Source organism: Neolamprologus brichardi, chromosome 7 (genome assembly GCF_056152115.1).
Source record: "Neolamprologus brichardi isolate AB-2024 chromosome 7, ASM5615211v1, whole genome shotgun sequence".
NCBI lineage: Eukaryota > Metazoa > Chordata > Actinopteri > Cichliformes > Cichlidae > Neolamprologus > Neolamprologus brichardi.
This window is the reverse complement of record NC_142110.1, coordinates 7,300,492-7,322,013: the sequence shown is the minus strand read 5'-3', so window position 1 is coordinate 7,322,013 and position 21,522 is coordinate 7,300,492. Positions and strand designations below refer to the sequence as shown.

General features: G+C 41.5%; 3 protein-coding genes across 4 annotated transcripts in view; 2 read left to right on the top strand and 1 right to left on the bottom strand.

Annotated features, from left to right (window-relative positions):
* furinb (furin (paired basic amino acid cleaving enzyme) b) overlaps positions 1–613 on the bottom strand; it is a 101,293-nt gene extending 100,680 nt beyond the window's left edge. Inside the window, exon 1 of the mRNA XM_087842961.1 lies at positions 176–613. The gene's annotated coding sequence lies outside the window, so the exon portion shown is untranslated. The remainder of the gene's footprint in view (positions 1–175) is intronic.
* Positions 614–1,277: 664 nt separating this feature from the next.
* Positions 1,278–9,961, top strand: accs (1-aminocyclopropane-1-carboxylate synthase homolog (inactive)). Its single transcript, XM_006789556.3, has 15 exons — positions 1,278–2,323; positions 2,451–3,205; positions 3,279–3,338; positions 3,469–3,539; positions 3,687–3,756; positions 4,432–4,498; positions 5,090–5,187; positions 5,296–5,373; positions 5,509–5,609; positions 6,107–6,196; positions 6,304–6,349; positions 6,460–6,601; positions 6,975–7,117; positions 7,228–7,381; positions 9,115–9,961. Exons 1-15 carry the CDS (start codon positions 1,684–1,686, stop codon positions 9,507–9,509), a joined length of 2,910 nt encoding a protein of 969 aa, XP_006789619.2. The 5' UTR covers positions 1,278–1,683; the 3' UTR covers positions 9,510–9,961.
* Positions 9,962–10,030: 69 nt separating this feature from the next.
* On the top strand, positions 10,031–14,835 carry si:ch211-256a21.4 (uncharacterized). 2 transcript variants are annotated; one of them, XM_035907226.2, is made up of 4 exons: positions 10,031–10,720; positions 10,859–11,061; positions 12,648–12,839; positions 13,175–14,835. In XM_035907226.2, exons 2-4 carry the CDS (start codon positions 10,869–10,871, stop codon positions 13,486–13,488), a joined length of 699 nt encoding a protein of 232 aa, XP_035763119.2. In that variant the 5' UTR covers positions 10,031–10,720; positions 10,859–10,868; the 3' UTR covers positions 13,489–14,835. The 2 variants fall into 2 exon arrangements, with proteins under 2 accessions (XP_035763119.2, XP_006789620.2); XM_006789557.3 differs by having other exon boundaries at positions 10,031–11,061.
* Positions 14,836–21,522: the final 6,687 nt, after the last annotated feature.

Below are 21,522 nucleotides of genomic sequence, written 5' to 3'. Positions count from 1 at the left end.
GGCAGCGCTGGCAGAGACTGCTGAAACGCTTTCCGCTAATACTCCCATTGTTCCCACCCACTCTGGCACAGCTCCCCTCCCAGCTTTGAACGCAACAAAAACTCACGGATTAAAAAGAAGAAGAAGAATTTTTTTTTAGCAAAACAGTAAAGCGGCTGTCAGCCGTAGGAGTTACCTTAGCAAGTCAAACACCAGTGAGGACCGAGACGGCATGCCTCCTCATCCTCCCTCCGTGCGGAGACTCCCATTCCTCCTTCTGCGGGTTTCACTTGCAACTTTACATCTAACCTGACACTGTGCGTCCTTTACTCGGTCCGGGAGATTATTTACAAGGCTACCCGCATGCACCCATCTTCACCTAAAAGTGCTCAGTTCAACTATCCCGTCTTGCTTGTCATCCTCCACCAACTTACAGCCACCATGGTTATATTTTGCCAGTTAACTTCCACCGTCGAGCCCAGTTATCTCTTCGGAGGCTTCTTCTAATAGGTTTAAGTCATTTCACGTGGTTTGTTTGCTGGCTGGAGTAGTGCTGTTTTTAATTTACACACGTACAAATTAAACAGCACGGACAGACAAAGGGGAAAATAAGCCGCTACGTGCCAATACAATAAACCGGTTCAGGATTGGATGAAAATTACAACAACTTGCCACTAACCCTTTTCTCCAGGAAATACGTCACGTTTAGAGCGAGTGGCTTATAGTGTGCGCTTGATGTGTATCGTCGCAGTGTCCTATAGGGACGGGGCCAGCTGTTGTGTAGCTCGCCTAAAGTCACGCTAATCCCTTTTTTCATTTGACAATAGAAGGATAAATAATAATATTCGTATCATCGTATTATTTTTACTTTTATGATGAACTAGTTAAAAGTCTAAATAAATATAAGAATGGTTAAAGTAACGACTAAACAAATTGGACGACTGTGTCAAAATTATGCCTGTTTCAAGCTGCAACGCTGATTAGTTTATCCTCACAGGAGGAATTCCGGGACACGACTGTATACAAAACACGCATCCATGCTTTAAGGCTGGCTTGATTTGTACACCTGTGTGTGACTGCCATCTCCTGGATATGTACTGAACTTACAAAAAAACCCGAACAAAACAGCACTGGAACCAGTAGAGGGGGCTATAACACAAAGCTCCCCGTTTGAGTCTGACTCGCATGGTTGCGTCTACCCCGTTACAGCCTGGTATAAGTGAAAACCAGCCCGCTTTAAGCAGCTCCAGCGTTATAACACGGACCAAAGTTATCCCGGAATAAGGACAGCACGCATGTGCCGTCAACCCGGATGTAGATATCTTAGTGCGCGTCTACTCCCCGTTTCTCCAAGTTATTACAACATTTGCTGTGAGAAAGATTTACAGATCTTAACCCCAGCTGGACAAACCTTTGCCGACCCAAACCTGTCCAAACCGGGTTAACCATCCGTGACATGTATCGGGCTACGTGGATGTCACATGAGAGTGACAGCTCCACAGTGGTCTCGTTTCGGAGGGCTGCATTTTTGCTTTAAGGTGAGAGAAAATACAGTGAGTTGGTATAAGCTACACTTTTACTGCATGAGTAATGCATTTAAAATCCAGCGTGTGTCTGTGTGCCTGAAGTTGGCCTGACAGAGGCCGCCTGCTCGTTTTCGCTATCATCATCCCGTGTTGCAGAAATCCTCCTCTAACTTAGACGATGGACTTCCGCGGTAGGAGGCACGAGCGAGGCAGCAACTGGACTGACCCGGAGATTGTGGAGCTGCTCCAGCTGTGGTCCGACGAGTCGGTGCAGATTGAACTGGAGAGTTCACTGCGCAACCAGCGCGTGTTTGACCGTATCGCTCACATTTTGCGTGAAAAGGGCATCTACCGCACAGGAGACCAGTGCAGGGAGAAGATTAAAAAGATGAAGCTGGAGTACCGCCGCATCAAGGACAACCACAAAATGAGATCTTGGAAGTTTTATGATGTGATGGACAGAGTGCTGGCGAATCGGCCGGCTATTACCTACTCCTCCCTAGGCGGAGCTGTCATAGCTCAACAGGTGTTCCAGACCTCTGGGGCACCTGAGGCATACCTGCAAGGAGTGCCAGCGGGCTCTTTTGGTCCTGCTTCCTCCGGTGGGTTTCTCTTTGGCCAGCCTCCAAAAGCTGGAGATCCGTTGGATATCAAATGTGAAGATGTGGAGGAGAGCATGCTGAACTCCGGAGAGGCACCGCCTGAGATGTACTATGGTTCTGGAGATGATCAGGAAACTGATGGCCAGTCTCTACTGGAGCCAGAAGACACCCTGAGCCGAGCTGAGAGCACACTTAATACAAGAATTTCACCTTCAGGTTGTCAGCCGATAACTATCATTATTATTATTATTATTATTATTATTATTATTATTAGTTAGAATCAGCATATGTTTATAAAATTGATAGCAGGCTAAAATCTTATTTCTCTTCTTTACATTCTCAGCTTTTAGTGACCTGAACATGACTGGCTCTGCTACAGCTACCACCTTGGCTGCTGGTGGTCCCGTGTCACACGACACATCCGACGAGCCCAGAAAGGAGGGTTCTCATCAACAGACCTCAGTGAGACAGAGGAAGCGGCGCCGGGGTGGTAAAACATCATGGTGCCATGGGGGCGGTAGATGCGGTGGTCAGGAGAGACTGGATAAAGCCCTAGCCAGCTTCCTGAGCTGGCAGCAGTCTGCAGAGGAACGTCTCCTCTCACTGGAGGAGGCGCGGCTGGAGAGAGAGCTACAGGCGGAGGAGCGCAGGGAGCAGCGGGAGGAGAGGAGGGCAGAACAAGAGCGTCAGCATGAGCTCCGGCTGTTCAGCATGCTCACGGGGGTGTTGCTCGCTGTCAGAGAGGGTACGCAAACCACAACACAAAGCGACCCCGCCGCCTCACCCTTAGCTCGTTTTTCAGCTTCGCTGATGACAACGCCTGCCCCCTCTGCTCCTTCGTCTTCATCCCAGCCACCTCCAGAGGCTCCCACGACAGAGTCTGTTTTCAATCAGGAGACAAAAAAGTCACAGCTCACATCTGTCAAGGCCTGCGAAATGTCTCAGAATGCTTTGGAAACACCGAGGGGTGAGGAAGGTCCCGGCAATAGCGTCTACCTGTCTGAGCGTGGTAATAGCATCCGACTCCATGAAGGTATCCTCCAGGAGGGCTACATCCATTATGGAATGGACCGGCACCATGATACAGACAACCCTGATGTAAGAGAGCACAATGTTGTAAACACCAGTCACAGATGCTTAAGCATTTATTAAAAGCTCCTTCTTTTTCCAGGGTATTATCAACATGGGGACCAGTGAGAACAAACTTTGTTATGATCTTCTTCATAAACGGGTAAGATAAATATTAGATCCAATGCAGTCTATAATGATATGTGTGTAGCCATTTACTTGTTATTACTTATTATTATGAATTATTCTGCCTGCTCTTTGGCAAAAAAATCCCATTTCCTTTTCTGCTACAGCTGACCAAGCCTGACATGCTGCACATCAGCCCATCCTTGTTGCAGTATTCAGACTGGAGGGGGCACGCTTTGTAAGACACTTAAATGCACATTTATTTTTAATCTTTTCTTAATGAGGATCACATTTGTTATGTGACTCATGGTGAAGTTACATTTTTAACAACAACCTTTCACTGTGCACATTAACCCCATGACCTTTCCGTCTCGCTCTTTCTCAGCCTCAGGGAGGCAGTTGCAAAATTCCTGACTCGCTACTGTTGTTCTCCAAACCCATTAAAAGCTGACAACGTGGGTATTGCTTTTATTATTGAAATAGCATGCACTGAAAGTAATATATGAAATGTGTTTAAGACAGCGGCCACAGCCAGTTGAATATGTAAAAACCTTAGTGCGTTAAGGGAATCATATTAATAACAAAGGTAAAACTGGAACACCTTTTTATTAATCACTCACCTTGCAGTAAGCACAATCCTGAGGACTTTATACTCTTTTGTGCACAATGCCACGGAGCTATATTGCACAACTCCTATATAATGACTCCATAAATGTTATTGACCCTTAAGATAATAATATTTGACACAGTATACATGACAAAGGGTAGAAGATGTAATAAATCCCCAGGTTGTGTAAATAAAGTCCTCATCTTGTGACTCACAGCGATGTCCAGCAAATCACATAATTACTGACAAATAAGCCTTTATTCCACTTTTATACTAGTGCTCTGGATTATAGCCTCTCATTTTTATCAAAAATGAAGGCAATTGAGCTGAATGCTTTATTTCACTAATGATCAAAAAATGTCAAACACTACAATTGAACTGACAGCAGTTCTGGGTTCACCAACTTAATTTGCACAGGAAGGAATAGCAGTTTTAGTAGGTGGATTAATTTAAAGCACATTTATCAGGACTCAGTGCCATAATTGGGTCTTTCATAACACAGTGGATGCCTGTGTTTGTCCAGGTTGTGGTGATGAATGGCTGTGGCTCCCTCTTCTCATGTATTGCTGCAGTCATTTGTGATCCTAAAGGTAGGTTCAGATATGCTTTGACGTACAATTCATTTAATGCATCCATATCTGTACCGTATGAATAAAAATGAGCGCGCGGTAGAGAGGCAATCGAGTCCGCGTTCCTCTCTTGCTTGTTTAACAGATAATGGGAAGGATTACGCAGGCTTATTTTAAAGAAAACACCCAGCCACATAAATTGCGCATTCTGTTTACCTCTGCTGGCGAAGCTTCGTTTTAAGCAGCGCAGTAAATTGGTTTTGCTCAGTCACAACGTTAAAAAAAAATCATGAGCCTCAGAGTCAGCTGGTATTTACCTATTTACTGCCTACCTGAATCACTAAGGCAGAGTGAGCCAGTCATTAGTGGGATGTTTTTGAAATCAGCAGATGCTTTTCGTTGGTGATTTTGGTTCCATGTTAGCAAAGGCAATGACCAGTAACAACTCAAAATAGTACCAGATATGGCTCAGCTGTGCAGTATATACACCCATGAAAATACAATATGATACAGATTATATGTGCACATTTAGTTAATTGTATACTAAAATGAAAAGTGAGATAATAAAAAAGTGCACATTTTAACCTGTTTTGTGTGTTTTGCATCCCGTAGATGCCATCCTTATTCCGACTCCTTTCTACGGCGTCATCACTGAAGATCTTCATCTGTATAGCGATGTAAAACTCTTCCATGTTCCCCTTGATTGTGAGGTAGGAAGGCACAACCCGAGTTACTTGCAGCATTTTGCATTTGAAATGGATGTTTTTGTGCACACTGGCCCCTATTCAGTTGGGCTGCTTTTTCTTTTGTTTTTAAAGGCTGATGGCAAAGATAACCGACCCTTCCGCCTCACTGTACGGAAACTAGAAGAAGGTCTGCAAAGAGCTAAGGAAGAGGTAAGGAAGGCGTACTGGTTTGAAACAGTAACATTTAAATGTTAAAAGAGATCTTCCCAGTTTATCTGTAAAGACTGTGAAGGTACAGTGTAGCAGTTCCTGTTTACCTCCAGTTGAACCTGCCATTTCTTTAAGGGGTTGACAATTCGCGGTGTTATCCTGATGAACCCCCACAACCCTCTGGCTGAAATCTACAGCCTGAAGGAAATGATTACCTTCCTGGAGTTTGCCAAAAGGTATGTTTGCCTCACTATTATCTCACACTGCGGCCTAACACTGTAATCCTCTCGCTCTACATTCCTGCGGTTCCTTTAAGCGCTTTGCCAAGTCACTGCATATAGTTCCTACTGTGATCTGTTTTATTTTATGACGGAGAGCTCTGTCCCGTGTGTGGAATATCAAACGTTCTTGACGGAGTTTTACGACCTCTCTTAATCACCAGCATATTGTCAAGTGCAGCCATGTGCCAAAGAGACTCCTGCAACATCTATTGTTTTCTAAATGATCTTGCCAGAGTAATTCCCTGCACAGACCCTTCCAGGCACTGAGCTGTTGTAACCATAAACCACAGTGCTTTTACAGTGACACTGGGCGTTGAAGGAACCGTTTTACATTGATGTCGCATTTTCCTCGTCTGAAATATCCATTAAGAATATAAAACCAGGCCTTATTATTGCTGCACTGAAAATATGTATATATTTATGTTATCTTCCTGTCTCCTTTCCTGCTTTAGAAATGCTCTCCATGCCATTGTAGATGAAGTGTACATGCTGACAGTGTTTGATGAATCTGTCACCTTTCAGAGTGTCCTCAGTGCAGACAGGTACTGCGTGAACCTAACCTCCGCATGATTAGTCTGTTAGACCTTGAATCATCATAACTGCTGCTGAAGACATCCACTTATCTCATAATGATGTGCCCTTATTTCAGTTTGCCCGACCCACAGAGGACGCATATAATGTGGGGAATGAGCAAGGTATGTGCTGTACAGAGGCCTGGAAGTGGAAAACTGTGAGACTTTCAATAACCGTATACATTGCTTTCACAGTTCATTATTTTTCTTTGACTTTGTCATGTCCTTTCTAGGACTTTGCAATGGCAGGAATCAGAATAGGCACTTTATATACTGAGAACAGAGACCTGGTGGAGGCTTTGGCCAAATTGGGCTCTTTTCATGGTGTCTCTGGGACTACCCAGCACCAGGTTGCACAACTGCTTCAGGACAAAGGTGAGATCTGAGCTTTTTGTGTTCTTTTGCAGTCACACTGCTGTTGTAACATCAGATTTATCAGAAAAACCACTTGGAAAATAATCCTAACATGAGCACAATTTGGACAAAACAATCCAGCACTCTTTACACAAAACAAGCATTTTGTGTATAGCGGAATTTATATTCATAAATGCAAATGACTTTTGATGCAAGCATTTTAACAATTCCACTGTTCTTCCTTCGTTGAAAGCGTTCCATGCTTTCAAGAAACACGAGCCTCCCTTTTTTGCTTTCTCTGATATGACAAGCACAGCATGGGGCCTCTGCTGCAGAAAGACTTGTAACATTTAATTTACACTTGCGACTGTCACTTGGCATTCTCGTGTTGTAGAGTGGATCAATGAGGAATTTTTGCCCGAGAACAGACGCAGGCTGAAAGCTGCGTGCAGCTACTTGACTGGAGAGCTGCTCAGTATGGGCATCCCGTTTCTAGACAGGCCTGCGACACTGTATGTCTGGGCTGACCTTAGAAAGGTAACGAGACCGAAGTCGAATTGAAACGGCTCGCATATGAACGCAACACTCTTCTCATTCTTTTGAAATCTATATTCTTTAGGTTTGATTTGTCACTTCTGTTTTGGTAGTATCTCCAAGAGTCATCGTTTGAGGAGGAGCTGTCTCTGTGGAAGTGTTTCCTCAGGCACAAGGTGCTGCTGAGTTGTGGCCAAGCGTTCTGCTGTTCAGTGCCCGGGTGGTTCCGCATCGTCTTTGCAGACCAACAGCACCACCTTCAGCTTGGTCAGTACCAACAACACTCGTAGTCTCTCTTGGCCAGCCCTCTCAGCCGTTCACCTACTCTCTGTTTTAGTAAGAGCAGTGAGCCATTAACATTGGACCAGATTTGTTGGTCCAAAGAAGCAGTGAAAAACAAAACTATTGTACACCTATGTTGTTCACAGTGCAAATGGATGATGACACAAGAATACTACAAAAGCAACCAAGAGTCTTTCAAAGAAAAGAAGAAATGAGATTGAAAGAAATGGGATGTTTTTCAATGGCCAAGTCAAAAATCAACCCAACAGAGCAGCTTTTCAGTTCCTTAAAACTGAAAGCAAAACAGCCGCAAACAAGCAGAACAGGCTGTCCCAGATTGCAAGCACTCCACCCAAGTATTAGAAACAATCTGCTTATTTTAAAATTTGTTTATTTTGTCCAATTACCTTTGAGCCTCTGAAAATTTGGGAAAACGTATACTATGTATTTCATAAAAAGTTAAAGCAATACTTTTGTTAAATGTGTTTATGTAAAGGTAAAGGTCGGCACTTCATTCACTTCTTGATCGTTTGGTTTAAAATCCACATGTCATGGTATACAGAAAAAAGTGTCATTGTCCAAAAAACCTAACTGTATACACAGCATACTCTACAGGAAGGCTGAGCACAGTTAAATAAGGAGAACTAGGCACATAAAATGCCATCATTTAAAGCAGGGGTGGGGAACTCCAGGCCTCAAGGGCCGGTGTCCTGCAGGTTTTAGATATCACCCTGGGTCTTCACACCTAAATCAAATGATTAGTTCATTATCAGACCTCTGGAGGACTTTGACACATGTAAATCAGCTGCAGTGGATCGAGGACACATCTAAAACCTGCAGGACACCGGCCCTTAAGGCCTGGAGTTCCCCCACCCCTGCTCTAAAGAATAGTACACATGAAGTTTCAAAATTATGCTACAAAATAAAAGTAAAAAAATGACAATTTAAAATCAAACATCACAGTCACCAAATTCCATTAGAAAAATAATAACAAAATACAAACATATCTAAAACTTTAAAGCAGCTCTTTTCAGTGGACTCTGCTTCTAAGGTAAGATTAGCTGTTATTGCATTGAGGGAGGGAGAGTAAAGGTCATATCCTTTAAATTTTACCACAAATTCCCTGCCCAGGTCCTTTGCTATCCTTGGTCTATTATGAGAAACTGAGAAATTTGTCATTTTAAAGTCACCTTAAAATCCTTCTACACTGTAGAATAGTTAAACTCATGAAAATTGCTCCTCATTCTTGCTCAACATTTATAAAAATGAGGATAAAAATCTTAATTCATTCATTTTCCTCATAGCTGTCTTTGAGATAGTGTATACAGAAAGTTCTTGGCTTGATGTTAACCTCTCCGATTCCAAAAGAAGAAGACTGAGTAGTCTGTAATGACCTAATCAGTTGATTTAAAAACAAACCCCAAAAAACATCCTTTAGTTTAGCATTCTAGTACAGCGATATCTTTCAAATTATAATAGTAAAGGCTTTAATTGTTAATATTTAATTGTTTCTGTAGTTTTTAAATCTACCATAGTTATACTTTGTTTATATGCTGTTATTTTTAAAGTTTACAGCTTTCTGGATTAAATATGTAGAATGCTTTGTCACCCTGTGCTTATACTAGACAGTGATTAGCACATATCTGTGATATAATTTATTCATTTAAAGGTTTATGTTGTACTGACTTATTTTGTCACTTTGTTTTGTGGTTTTTCAGGCCTTAAGCGAATTAGAGAGGCTTTAAAAGAAACTGAAGCAAAAATAAGAGTCCCGGACATCAAACAAACCAGTGAGGAGAGCCAAAGGCCAGTAAAAAAGGACAATGCAGGTTCAGACAATGCTGCTACTGTCAATCCAAAAACCTTACTCGAGAACAATTCATCAGATCAGCTGAAGGAGAGGGATAGCCCTGTTCCTGACACAGGCTCGCTGGCCACTGAAGACTGCCAAGCCTCTAAGCCCACAGAGAGTCTTGACACGCTGATCGGTACTCTCAGGCATCAGATCCGTTCCTCTGATTGGCTGGAGAAAAGCACTCCAGAGCTGTCTGCTGGGGAGGACCCAGAAATTTTTGATGTGTTCAAGGTCCTGCTGCAAAGAGCCAGAAAGTAAGCTTAGGATTAAACAGGCACGAATGTAGCTGCCAAATTTCAAGAGGCAGTACTTGAGCATCCCTCTTGCTTCCTGTGTTTATGGGGAAAAGCTTGACACAAACACCTGACGCAAGGTCAGCTCTGATGTCTCTTTTTGAGGAATGAAATAGCTGAGACCAGGTTAAAGAGAAGTAAAGAAAAAACCCAGCCTGGCATTAAGAACAGGACGGAGAACTTTTCTGTATGCGTCTTGAGGCCTTATCGTTAAGCTGAGAAGTGGATTTATTTGCTGATATTTTAAGTGGATGCCAATTAGAACAACCAAAAATCAGACGTGTCCTAACATCAAACACTACAAGTCTCTTTTCTTATGAATTGTAAATGTTTCTGATTTTCATCTTATTTTGTCAAAATGAATTGTACTTGCTGTAAAGTTAATAGTCCACAAATAAATACAGGACGTATTATTTATTTTCTTGACTGTTATTCATTTAGAGTAAGTAGCCTTTAGCTGGAGATGTGTTATTTTGTGTGTGCTTTGTGTGTTTCAGTGTGACATTTTTTGTTCTTTGGCATGGGTGGGCTGTGGGTTCTGTTCCGCTGCTGCAAAGGAAAGTGAAGGTGGTGAGAGTAGAGTGACGAGTGGGGGGAGATATCTGATGCCGAAGACGCTATTGGCTGACAACACTTTGTAGCCCACTGTCTGTGACAGAGAGTGGGATTTCCTTAACCGTTTCGTGATGCGTAATGACCCGACGACACCCCCCCACACACTTTCTACATGACAAGGGTCTGATTTGTTTATTGCAGTCGAACATAATCGCTCAACTGTTAAGGGACTTTTAGATCGAGCTTTTCGAACCTATTCAACTCTGTTTGCTTTTAGACGCATAAACGTCTGCTTCCTCAAATACTGAATGGCTGTTGCTGGAGCTTTCACTTTCTCTATAGAGCGACTCGGCAAGTCACAGTGGAGAATTCAAGGGGAAATTTCAGCCCTGATGGGTGGGAGTTTCCACTGCGACGGTGGAGTTACAGTGAGGGTTTGATCTGTTGTTGTTGTAAGCACATTATCTCATATGTCAAATGAGTGTTGGAAGTGTTTGTACAGTAGTTTTGGCACAGCGCTACTTTTACACTTTCTTCTACTTTACGGCAAACTCAAATCAGAGTTTAACCTCACGGCTTGGTTCCTGACAGCTTCTTTTCCCTTCAACAACAACAACAAAGGTAAGCCAAGGCTTTTATATTTGTAAAGCTCATTTAAATAATCTATATGCCAAGGTTACTTTTAGATTATCCCTCTGTTGCTGAACTTCAACACATCCTAATTACACTCTTGTTTATCCTCGCCCCTGTCTCTTTTAGCGGTGTCAAAATGAAGTTTCTTGAGCTGGATGACTCGATCGGTCGCTTCAGGTTTTCACAGTCCTGTTTGGGATTAGCGGGGTGCCTGTGTGTGTGCTATGCAGTCTGGACACCTTACTGGGTGAAGGACGGGGGACTGTGGACGGAGTGGAACGCCACTGAAAGCGACCAGACGAATCCTAAAGATGATATTGGCATCAACGGTGAGCCAAACGCTTCTCTGACACCGCTCTGCAGTCAACAAATCTCGTATCTGTCTTAAGCGTTCACTCTGTGTTAGGTTAAAGACTAAAATGTGTTAGGAAAGGCAGCATATTTAATGAGACTTAAGCGCATCTTTGCTGTGTTTTGATAAGACTGCTTCTGCTTGCTTCAGCCTTAGGAGAATTTATTTTTCTCAAGAGAGGATCAATATCAAAAGGGAGATTTGACAAAACGCTGAGTTACAGAAGAGATTCTCTGCAGCAGTAAACAAGTTTGAGCTTGCTTCTGTCCGGGTGAATTGCATTCTTTGTTAAGGCTCAGTTCTGTACTGAATGCGCTTGCGAAATCTTTAGTGAGCTAAAACCCGGTCTTTATCATTCAAATCTCTTCGTGTCATAAACTGACATAAACTGAGTTTATGCTCTTAATAATTAATCTAATATTGTATAAGTTCCACTGCTCTCATACACAAAGAAGGAAAGCAAATGAGAAGGCACTCAAGATAGTTGTTGTCTTTTTGCTTGTAATAATGGTGATTAGAAATTAGATATGATTAACGACACCACGAAAAAATATCAGTTATGACAACAACAAAAAGTTTTTTCCTCATGCTGAGAAGAAACTCTAATGAATGAGTGATCAATATTAAGATTATTAAGAAGTACCACAAAATTATTAATTTACTAAAAAGATAAAAATATAGTAAATAGCTGTTAACTGCAATAGTCCAAAGTTGACTTAAAGAGATATATTATGCTGCGTCTGTTCTAAAATTAAAAAGAACGATACTGAATATTGAGTTTCAGGTAAGGAGATAAACATATAAAGGTTATCCCTGAACACTTGGTTCAGTTTTCATCTCTGACATTAGCTAATGACATCATTTATACATCTGCTCCTGGCCGAAACCTTGTTTCTTCTCAGGAAATATTTGTACACGTTCTCGTCAAGCATCAAATCATCCGCCGGAGTAGAAGAATAACAGTCATTTGATATACTTCATTTAAAAACCAACAGTGCTGAGAAATACAGTCATTTGGCAACAGCACAATATCATTTTTCTAGGTACTCTTTTAGCGCATCCCACATGTCTCCCCTGGGGGTATTTCTAGAAAAAAAAGTATATAAGGCTTGTGACAAATTTGTGAAACTTGGCCAGACAGAAGAAAGCAGACATTTAAGAAACAGGGGGTTTTTTTTCTTTAAAAAGCCCAGAGCTAATAGGTTATTACCTTTTTCCAGTGGACTCTTCAAGTGCTGCAAAACAGCTGGTATTAAATAAATGAGGACTTAATTGAATAGTGAAGTATGGACAGTTACTCTGGTGGAGCGCCAGAATAAAAGTGTAGAGGTGGAAAACAGCATAATATGTCTAAATTTAACATTAAAAAACCATATTTAATCCTAAGTGCACTCACAGATCATTCTCTAGCAAAGGCATTCGAGGATAAAATAAGGGATATATTGTGGGAAAATTTGACATTGTGTAGTGTTTATCATGCTCGTAGTGGAAATGAATGTGTAAAAAATGAATATAAGTGTAGTTAACCATTCAAATTTTTGTCTGTTGTTTTGTGTCCTGCAGCTCTGGAAGCAGAGAGAGTCTTTGGAGTTCTCTCCTCCCTGATGGCCTTGAGCACGGCTGCTCTGTGTCTGGTGTTTGCCCTCTGCTGGACATCTCAGACGGTGCGCTCCTACTCAAACACTCGCGCTCTCCTCATTGTACAAAAGGCGCTCTACCCCACTACCCTGCTGCTGTTCACCATGGCCCCCACAGGTGTGTAACATATATTCATTTCCTATGACATCCACATATGTAAACACTGTGTTTCTTGGATTTCTCTTATTCTGTTTCTCCATTTCCAACTACCCTCCAAATGGCCTTTTGGTTTATGTCATTCATGTCAAGCTCTCACCTACAGAAGTCGTTTCATGTACTAGTCATTTATATACCCCGCTGGGGAGCGCACGGAGACTTTATTTTCTTTGGAATTGCAGTTCATTATCATGCAAAGTCCTAAAGCTCCAGGCATGTAATAATTGTGCTTAATACCTTTTTTCTTTTAGCGGTAATCATACTTGAGTTGACTCATTTTCGCCATCTGTCTACAGGTTTCTTCTTCCTCCTGAGCTGGTCTTTTTTCACATATCAGCACCGTGAAGAAATCCGTCAGGACTTCTCCAGTCTTGGCTCCTCCTATTGGCTGGGGGCTTTAGGTTGGACCCTGCTGCTCGTCGTGGAGCCGATCGTCTTTATCGTTGAACAGGCTGTCGTGCCAGACATCCTACCTGACTTGGAGAATGCCGTGGAGCCATGGCGGATTTCCTCTCCGTCTGAGGCCGACGAACAATCTTTTAGTCAAAGTTCTCATCCTTTTAACCCCAAAAGCAACAAGGGTGTGATGAAATATATGTCTGAATTTTGAACGGAGTTCAGAAACAAAAAGGACATGAATATGAATATGACGCTAAAGGAGTCAGTTTACACATTATTGCACACAAACTCAGCTAACTGTGCACTGAAAAAATCCTGAAGTCAGAAGAACTGAAGTTTCCTGCTGGGCTTACTGTGGAAATCATTTTCTGGTTTGTTGACTGGTTCACTGGTTTGTTGATTGAAATGAAATCACAACACACTAAGGACTAATAACATACCAACTAGTGAAATACACAACTAATGATAGGTTTGCGCCTCAGCCAGGATCAGGTCCAGATATAAAGGGCTCTGAGTTCAATTTACGTAAACAAGACATTCAGTTAGTACATTTATCTGAATAGTGCTGCTGCGATATATCTTACCTGAAGTCATTGTTTTGATCATGTGACACTTCAAATAGTAATTGTCATGTAAAACAGCGGTCCCCGGGCCTCGGACCGGTACTGGTCCGTGAGTCGTTTGGTACCGGGCCGCGAGAGTTGAGGCTCAGGTGTGAAATGTATGGTTTTCAGGGTTATTTTGTTATCGTTTTTATCGTTTACTCGGTTTTCCTGGGTCTTTTCACGTATGTTATGATTAAATCTTATTTTTTTCGGTACCGGTACTAGTTTTATTTTGTCGTATTTATCCGCGACACCTTAAAGGCCGGTCCGTGAAAATATTGTCAGGCATAAACCGGAAAAAAGGTTGGGGACCGCTGATGTAAAAGATGATAGGTACTGATTAATGTTGACAGATGTACACATTACAAGCATTTTTGGTGTGTTACATATGTTTTTCTTTTTTGTTCGCATGGAGATTTAACTTGGGTTTATTTCTAAACAGATGAGTAGTTCTCAGATATATTTGTGAGCCCAGACTATAATTTCAACTACAGCATTGTTTTAATGCAGCGCTCCATGAGGGCCTGAAGATCATGGCCATTCAGTACTTGTTTTCAGCCGTGTCCCTTATGCACATTTCTTTTAATAGTAGATTGCACTGTACTTAAGGAAAGCAAATTCTTTGCAATTTTTACAGTGAGAAACATTGGTGTGCATCAACAGAATTCCAACTATTGTCAGCTAGCTGTCATTTGGCAGGACGTGGGGTACGTCTTTGAGTGGTTGCCAGTCCGTTGTAGGACTAACAAGAAACAATGTTCTTGAACGGTCTGCCTGCACTACCTTTCACACTGGTGGACTCTTCTCCTTTAGACTTTTGAAACACTCTCTTTTCTTTTTTTATACCAAGTCTTTATTAATTGTGAATTTTGTTACTTTGTTGTTTTTTGTTGTTGTTGCCCATTTTGTATTTTTTTTAAATGTTATCAAAAAACAATAAAACTTCTCGGTATAACACGTATCTTGTCTTTAAGTTATTTTCAGTTAATACAAGTTTTCACTTAGTTGTAAATGATTCGATTCTGTTTTATTTACACGTAGCAGCTTACAAGTTAAATAGCAGTTGTGTTTGTATACACTCCTGTGTATACCATAGAAAAGAGCAACAAAAAAGATCTACGCACATATCCAAACTTTTTTTTGTACTGTAACTGTTCAACAAAACCTCGTCTGCCTGTGGTGGACTCTAAGCAACTGACTAAACAACCTTCAGCAACTCACAGTTTAAAAAGTGTTGTTCCTTTTAGAAAAGTATCTGGATGTTTTTAAGGGAAGCAGAAGCTTGTGTGGTTGAGCGCTATGGTTCTTTGTTTGGACAGTTGCCCACCAGCCTGTGGGTCTTGAATGTGTAGCGAAGCAGAGTTCTTCCCTTGCAAGTCCTACATCTGCTTCCTTTTTTTGAAAAACTCTTTCATTTCTTGCATGCAGCTGCTGGTTCTGCAGAACATTTGGGGCACCAGACAGCAAACTGCCTCCCAAGTCGTTATTTACTTTCTTTCACACCTTCCCAAGAGGAAAGGAAGCGCTCAGATGCTGGACTGCTCATGTTTATGTTCTCAACCTGCCAAAGTGGGGGAGAATTAAGTGGCTCTGGCTTTGTTAATTGGGCGTTAATCAGGTGTTGCTCTAATTAAAAGGCAGTTCCACCCTGTTGGGCCCTGGTAATGAGTTTGTTATTAAATCCACAGAGGATTTTTGTCTCTTTTTCAATTTACCAACAGGGTAGTGGTTAATTGCTGTGTAAATGAGGGGAATGTCCTTGAAGGTCGCGTTGCATCAGCGTGCGATCCATGAACGGAATTGGTCCAAAGAGCTTCCTCATTCTAACTTCAAATTATTTAAATTCACTACAACCTCTTGTATCCAGCTGTGCCTCTCTTGATTCAGTTGCTATTTTTTAAAATAACATTTTTTTTTTAAACATTATTTGTTAAAATGAGAGACTTAGTAACCCATTTTTCTTTGTAAATAAAAGCCCTTCTAAAATTGATTTTCTTTTCATCTTAAGTTGCTTTTATTTCCCTTCAGTAGATGCTGTCTGGGCACTTGAAAGAACACAGTCTTTTATGGCTGCCAGTGTCTCATAAACAAACCCTAGCCTTTTCACCTTCCACCACTACAAATGCTGCTCTTTTACCCTCCTGAAAGCATCGGACTAAAGGTTGAGAACGCCTTCAGAGAAAGGCAGGACAAATCAATATGGAGATAGAAAGAAAGAGATAGTGAGACAGTTAGGCACAAAGTAAGAAATGACAGATGAATGGCAGAAGATGTTACATACAGATAGACAGGTGGCCAGATAGTCACAGAAAGATTGCGGGTGTTGATTGTTGAAGGGCATTCTGCTATAGAGACATCAATCAGAAGATGGCACCAAGATTGAGTGTTTCCTGCCTGTGGCTGGCAGCATGTGTACAACATAACCTGGGCTAAACCACTGCTCTTCATATCAATTAGAGTCCAATTATACAGCCATGTCCTACTAATTATGCTGCACCGCCACTATGCCAATCCTCAGCATAAACTATGTGTTTCTCCGTGCTGTGTGCCTGTGCTTGTGTTCATTGAGATAAATAAATAACGTCACAGAGTGCCAAGGCACGCATTCTTAATCTGATTTTCAGAGCTATAAGTTTGAATTTTGCAGAGGAAGGAAAAAAACAACAACAAAAAAAAAAACAAGAGAGCAAGAATCGCCAAAAACTGTTATTTTCTCCTGTACCTTTTGGTGGTGCTGGTGTAACACCTATCATTTTGACTTTTGCAAAGAATTCTGGTGAAATGAGGGAGACACTGCTTTCATTTGATGAGTAATGTAATCACAAAAAGTCTGTGCATGCCTGCATGTGTGTGTGTGTGAGTGTTTGATTTTGATTTGCAAGGTATACAAAGTGTGATTAATATTCTCAAGCATATTTCGCAGGGTTTTGAGCCAGAATGTGCCGGACTACTTAATAAGTCAAGTTTTATTTGGCTCGATCTGGGAGTGTGATGAATTATGAAATAAAGCGAGGACTCCATGCTTTTTGCAGTTTTATTTCTCCGTGGTTTGCATAATTCAGTCAGAACATTTGTAACTTTCCTGACAGGTTAATGCTGTTGGGTTCAAAGTGAAGACACTGAGGAAATACACAGAAAGACAAGACAGCAGGGAGAAACAGACATAAAGATCAGAGGAGGCGAGAACAAAGGGGGAGAGAGGATTTGAGATGTCACAAAATACTTTCACACTGTCCTTGTATTCTGTGCGTGTCGTGTAGTGTCAGATTTAATGAACTTTGCACCTTTCTCTCCATCCCTCACCACCGCGCTCTTGCTATAGCTCTAAATCTGAGTTTGACCACTGCAGTGCTGTGCCCTCTACTGCATTGTCATCAGTATAAGTGGACAGTCTTTGAAAATGGAAAAGTCAGGAAATTTGATGTCTGCAGTCCTACAATCTCATAGTAAAGCAGGGAGCGAGTGGGAGTGAGAAAGAGAGAGGGTGCATGAGAGTGCACCTTGTGTCCTTCAGTTATTTTTCTCGCCGCCGCTCAGTACGTCTTGCCTGCAGAATCTGCAATGAGACATTGCTCTTTGTGACTGGACCAGACCACCTGGTTACAAGAAGACATACACAGTAGCAGAGCTTAGAAAAGAGAAAAAAGGGGGTTTCTTGATCATTCTGTGATCACTGAATTTGAGTGCAAGATGTGTGTTTGGGGTTTTCTTTTTGTATTGTCAGACTCTTTCTGCTGTCTCTGCCACTAAGTTTGCTTTTGTGTCTTTGAGTTTGGACTTGTGAATGTCTGTGGGCTTACCCCTTTTGCCCAGCGGTACCCTTGTTCGTAAGTGGTGTCGCCTTGGACATTTCGGTCTAGACAATAAAGCTGTAGTCACATTCTCGTCACTCTAGTCATCCCTGGCCAGCTGTATCCTCTCTCTTCTCTTATCTCTATGTGACCAAGGAAATTAAATTACAAATATAATCACTTGGCTCCAGTTTCTTTAACAGTGTGTTTCTGCTTTGCATATAGAGTGAGCTTGCACACTCTATATGCTTGCGCACTCTATATTCTATCAGCCTCCAGGAGACGTTGTGTGAAGTTACTTACTGGCCTATTTACGATAATGGGCTCTGCTCTACTTGGGAGTCACACACCTTTTCACAATGACAATGAATGGCACGAGGTGGTAAAGGAGGTAGAGGAATGTAAGACATGGAAACCTTGTTGCTGTAATCTTTGCAAAAATTATTGTGCATAATTACAAATCTAAAAGGCAGGCAGCGATGATAAAATAGACAAAAAAACTCACTATCTTGACACCTCATGGATTTTAATGCATTATATGGAGCAATAACAAGAAAAAGCTGTCATGAACTTTACTTTTAACCTAGCAAATAATGTGCTATTAACCCATTTAATCCAGAATCTTTCAAATTTTTCAGTCACAGTTTTTTTTTATTAAATGGAAAAGTAGGTGAAAACGTGTAAATAATGTTTCAGCAGTGAGACTCGAGTGTGGGAATTAATATATTTAAACTAGAACACTATGACAACCCCTCAAACTCAAAAATTAAAATTTATTTTTAGTCCTGACATGAATACTGAGACAAAACAAGAACAAACCAAAAAAAGCATTATTACATTTCAGTACTGAACATAAATATTGGTGGTGGATGGAGGATGCTGGACAGGCTTGGCATGGTGAAACACACAGTAAGGGTCCACTGATAACATCTAGCAGATGCACAACTTTGAAACATACTAAGGAATGCTGGGGACATTAATGGACCATGAGCCATACATCTGCTGATGTACAAAGTTACAGTTGTAAAGCGGTTAATGGCAGTCATGGCAATAGCATGGCAACCGGATGCTGGACGCCAGAGATTAAGGGAGCTGTCAAGCTTGAGAAGGAGTCCTATCGAGACTGAATAGCTTGAGGGAATTGGGAAGTAGCTGACAAATACAGAATGCAAATCTGACAATAACTGAAGCAAAACTTGTGTGGGAAGAGTTTGGTGAGGCCATGGAGTGGCCCTTAGTTGGCTTTAAGGTGATTCTACCAAACCATATAGCAACACAGGAAGGCATGTCTTCCAATTTCAGGGACATCACACTCCTCAGCTTGTTCAATAAGGTCTACGCGAGGGTGCTGGAGAGGTTTGTAATTTGAACCTTGGGTTCAGGAGCAAATGTGTGGACACATCTTGGTCGCAGAACACCGGATGAACTCTATATCTTATCAACAATATTTGAGAGTGTTTGAGAGTTTTCTCAAACAGTCTACATGTAACTTGTGGATTTAAAGCAAGGAATTTGAACATGTCTCCTGGGGTGTCCAGGGCAGTGCTTCAGGTGGCTGAAGTTTCAGGAAGGGTGTTGGTGTATCCAGTGCTCATAAGCCCCCATAAACCATGTACAAGTTTGGTTCACATTGCTGACTATAAGTCAGACTTGGTTGCTGGACTCAGTCAGAACTGCCTTTTGTCACCATTTCTGTTCATGGTTTTTATGGACAGATTTTCTAGGTGCAGGTTGCAGGTGCACCTCTTTCACCTCTGCTTTTTGCAGACGATGTACTTCTGCTTGCTTCGCTGACCAAAGACTTCTAGTTTGCACTAAGGTGTTTTGCAGCTGAGTGTGAAGTGGCTGGGATGGAAATTAATACCTTCAGGTGTGAGACCACAGTTCTCTGGTAGAAAAGGGTGGAGCGCCCCACTCCAGGTTGCGAACAAGCTGTTGTCTTAAGTGGAGGAATTTAAGTATCTCGGGGACTACCTGCAGCTTTTGTGGTTGGTCCCTATGGTAGATAGAGGCTTTTGGCACTTCATTACTTACAGTGGAGAGGGATGGGGGAGAAGGTGTGGGGAGGGGGACGTCAACGTCACTGATAATGTTGTTCCTGTCATGATCTTTTCACACGAATTCGGCATATGCATTCAACAGCCTGGTTGGCAAATAGCCTGTCTCCCCTTCATACTCCATATTTGACTCATCACAATCACAATCGCTGTCCTTGGTGATTGTGATAGTGAGAAAAAGAATGATCAGTCTGTTTAAGTGTGTGTAGGGTGTGCTACGTTATCCTGCCGGCCACTAATGTTTGCCAATAAGATGTTTAGTCATTCTACGACCACACAGAACAAAGCCAAACATGATGTGCACAAAAACAAATGGTCCCATCTTTATGTAACGTACTCTAATAAACTTTTGCTTTGGGGGCTTTGATGGAGACATCTTTTTCTCATCGTTCAGACGGCGAACAAACAACTCTGGTCATGGGAGAATTTATGCTAAACATGTGACACTGCATATATTTCACGGAGACACTTAATTATTTCAATATTTGCTTAAAATGCATCAGTGCATAATTCAGAAACGTCTTTACGACTTTTTAACTGCTTAAGTGTTTTTCTGGGTCACTATTATTGATAACCTGTTTAGCCATTCTGTGACCACACTGAACGAAGCTGAATCACTGCAAATATAGACATCAGTACTAGATATGATGTGTACCAAAACAAATGGCCCTATCTTTATGTTAACATACTTTAATAACGTTTTGTTGGGTGGCTTTGATGGAGACATTTTCCTTTCACGGCACTGTCAGGGAATAAACATTTATTATTTCAATATTTGCTTAAAAAGTGTTGATGCGTAATTCAGAAACAATTTTAAAAACTTTCCAAGTGCTGAGGTTTTTTGGGGGGTCACTATTGTGACCGATGGGATTAGTGTCTGCTTGTCAGTTTTCTGCCCACCCAACATTTTTGCTAGGATAAAAATACCTGGTTTGCCATAAAAATTTTAGACAGTCAAAGCCCACAGATTCCTTACATTAGTGATGCCCTGACTTGCTCTCTAGAGAGAGCATGTGGAAGTTTCCACACTTATAGATCTGAGCATCTCATCAGCTACACATTTGAACACATTTTCCACAGACATGGATCATTTCTCTCCATATCTGCATACTGGAACTATTACACAGCATGGCTTCATAGTGGCAGAGTGTCCAGACTTTTCACCAGTTAAAAACATTTGGTGCATCATGACACAAAAAACACGACGAAGATGACCCAGGACTGTTGAACAGCTAAAATCGTCAGACAACAATGTGACAATATTTCCTCTCCCAAACGCCCCACGAATGGTCTCCTCAGTTCCCAGGTGCTTGCACATAAAAGAAGATGAGAGCGTGGTAAACACAGCCCTGTCCCAGCTTTTCTGAGATGTGTTTCTGGCATCAAAATTATAATTATTTTTAAATAAAATGGTACATTTTCTCAGTTTAACTGTTTTATATGAAACATTTAATATAAGAAATATGAATATTATTGCATTTTATTATTATTTACATTTTACACAGAGCCCCAGCGTTTTTCAAAATGGGGTTGTGTACAGTATGTTTCACCATAATAGATGTGCTATCATTACGAAACACTCCACCTATCAGTGACGAGGATTATTCATAAGCATCTAAACTGTCGGTTTTTAATCTCCGCAAGTTAAGCATGACGTTAATGTTGATGCTATTTATGAATGAGGGAGTAACTTCTGAGACAGCATTGTTCATTAAATCATTCAGTCATCATCCTGCGTTATTTCCTGGTGGCAGCTGCCACCGTGTAGATGGCCTCTTCTTCAGCTCAAATC

Excerpts from the sequence above, each read along its gene's own strand:
- accs (XM_006789556.3), top strand. The coding sequence starts at position 1,684 with ATGGACTTCCGCGGTAGGAGGCACGAGCGAGGCAGCAACTGGACTGAC. Across the intron at positions 6,197-6,303 it reads AGTGTCCTCAGTGCAGACAG|TTTGCCCGACCCACAGAGGA; the intron begins GTACTGCGTGAA and ends CCCTTATTTCAG. Across the intron at positions 7,382-9,114 it reads ACAGCACCACCTTCAGCTTG|GCCTTAAGCGAATTAGAGAG; the intron begins GTCAGTACCAAC and ends GTGGTTTTTCAG.
- si:ch211-256a21.4 (XM_006789557.3), top strand. The coding sequence starts at position 10,767 with ATGCCAAGGTTACTTTTAGATTATCCCTCTGTTGCTGAACTTCAACAC. Across the intron at positions 11,062-12,647 it reads AGATGATATTGGCATCAACG|CTCTGGAAGCAGAGAGAGTC; the intron begins GTGAGCCAAACG and ends TGTGTCCTGCAG. Across the intron at positions 12,840-13,174 it reads GTTCACCATGGCCCCCACAG|GTTTCTTCTTCCTCCTGAGC; the intron begins GTGTGTAACATA and ends ATCTGTCTACAG.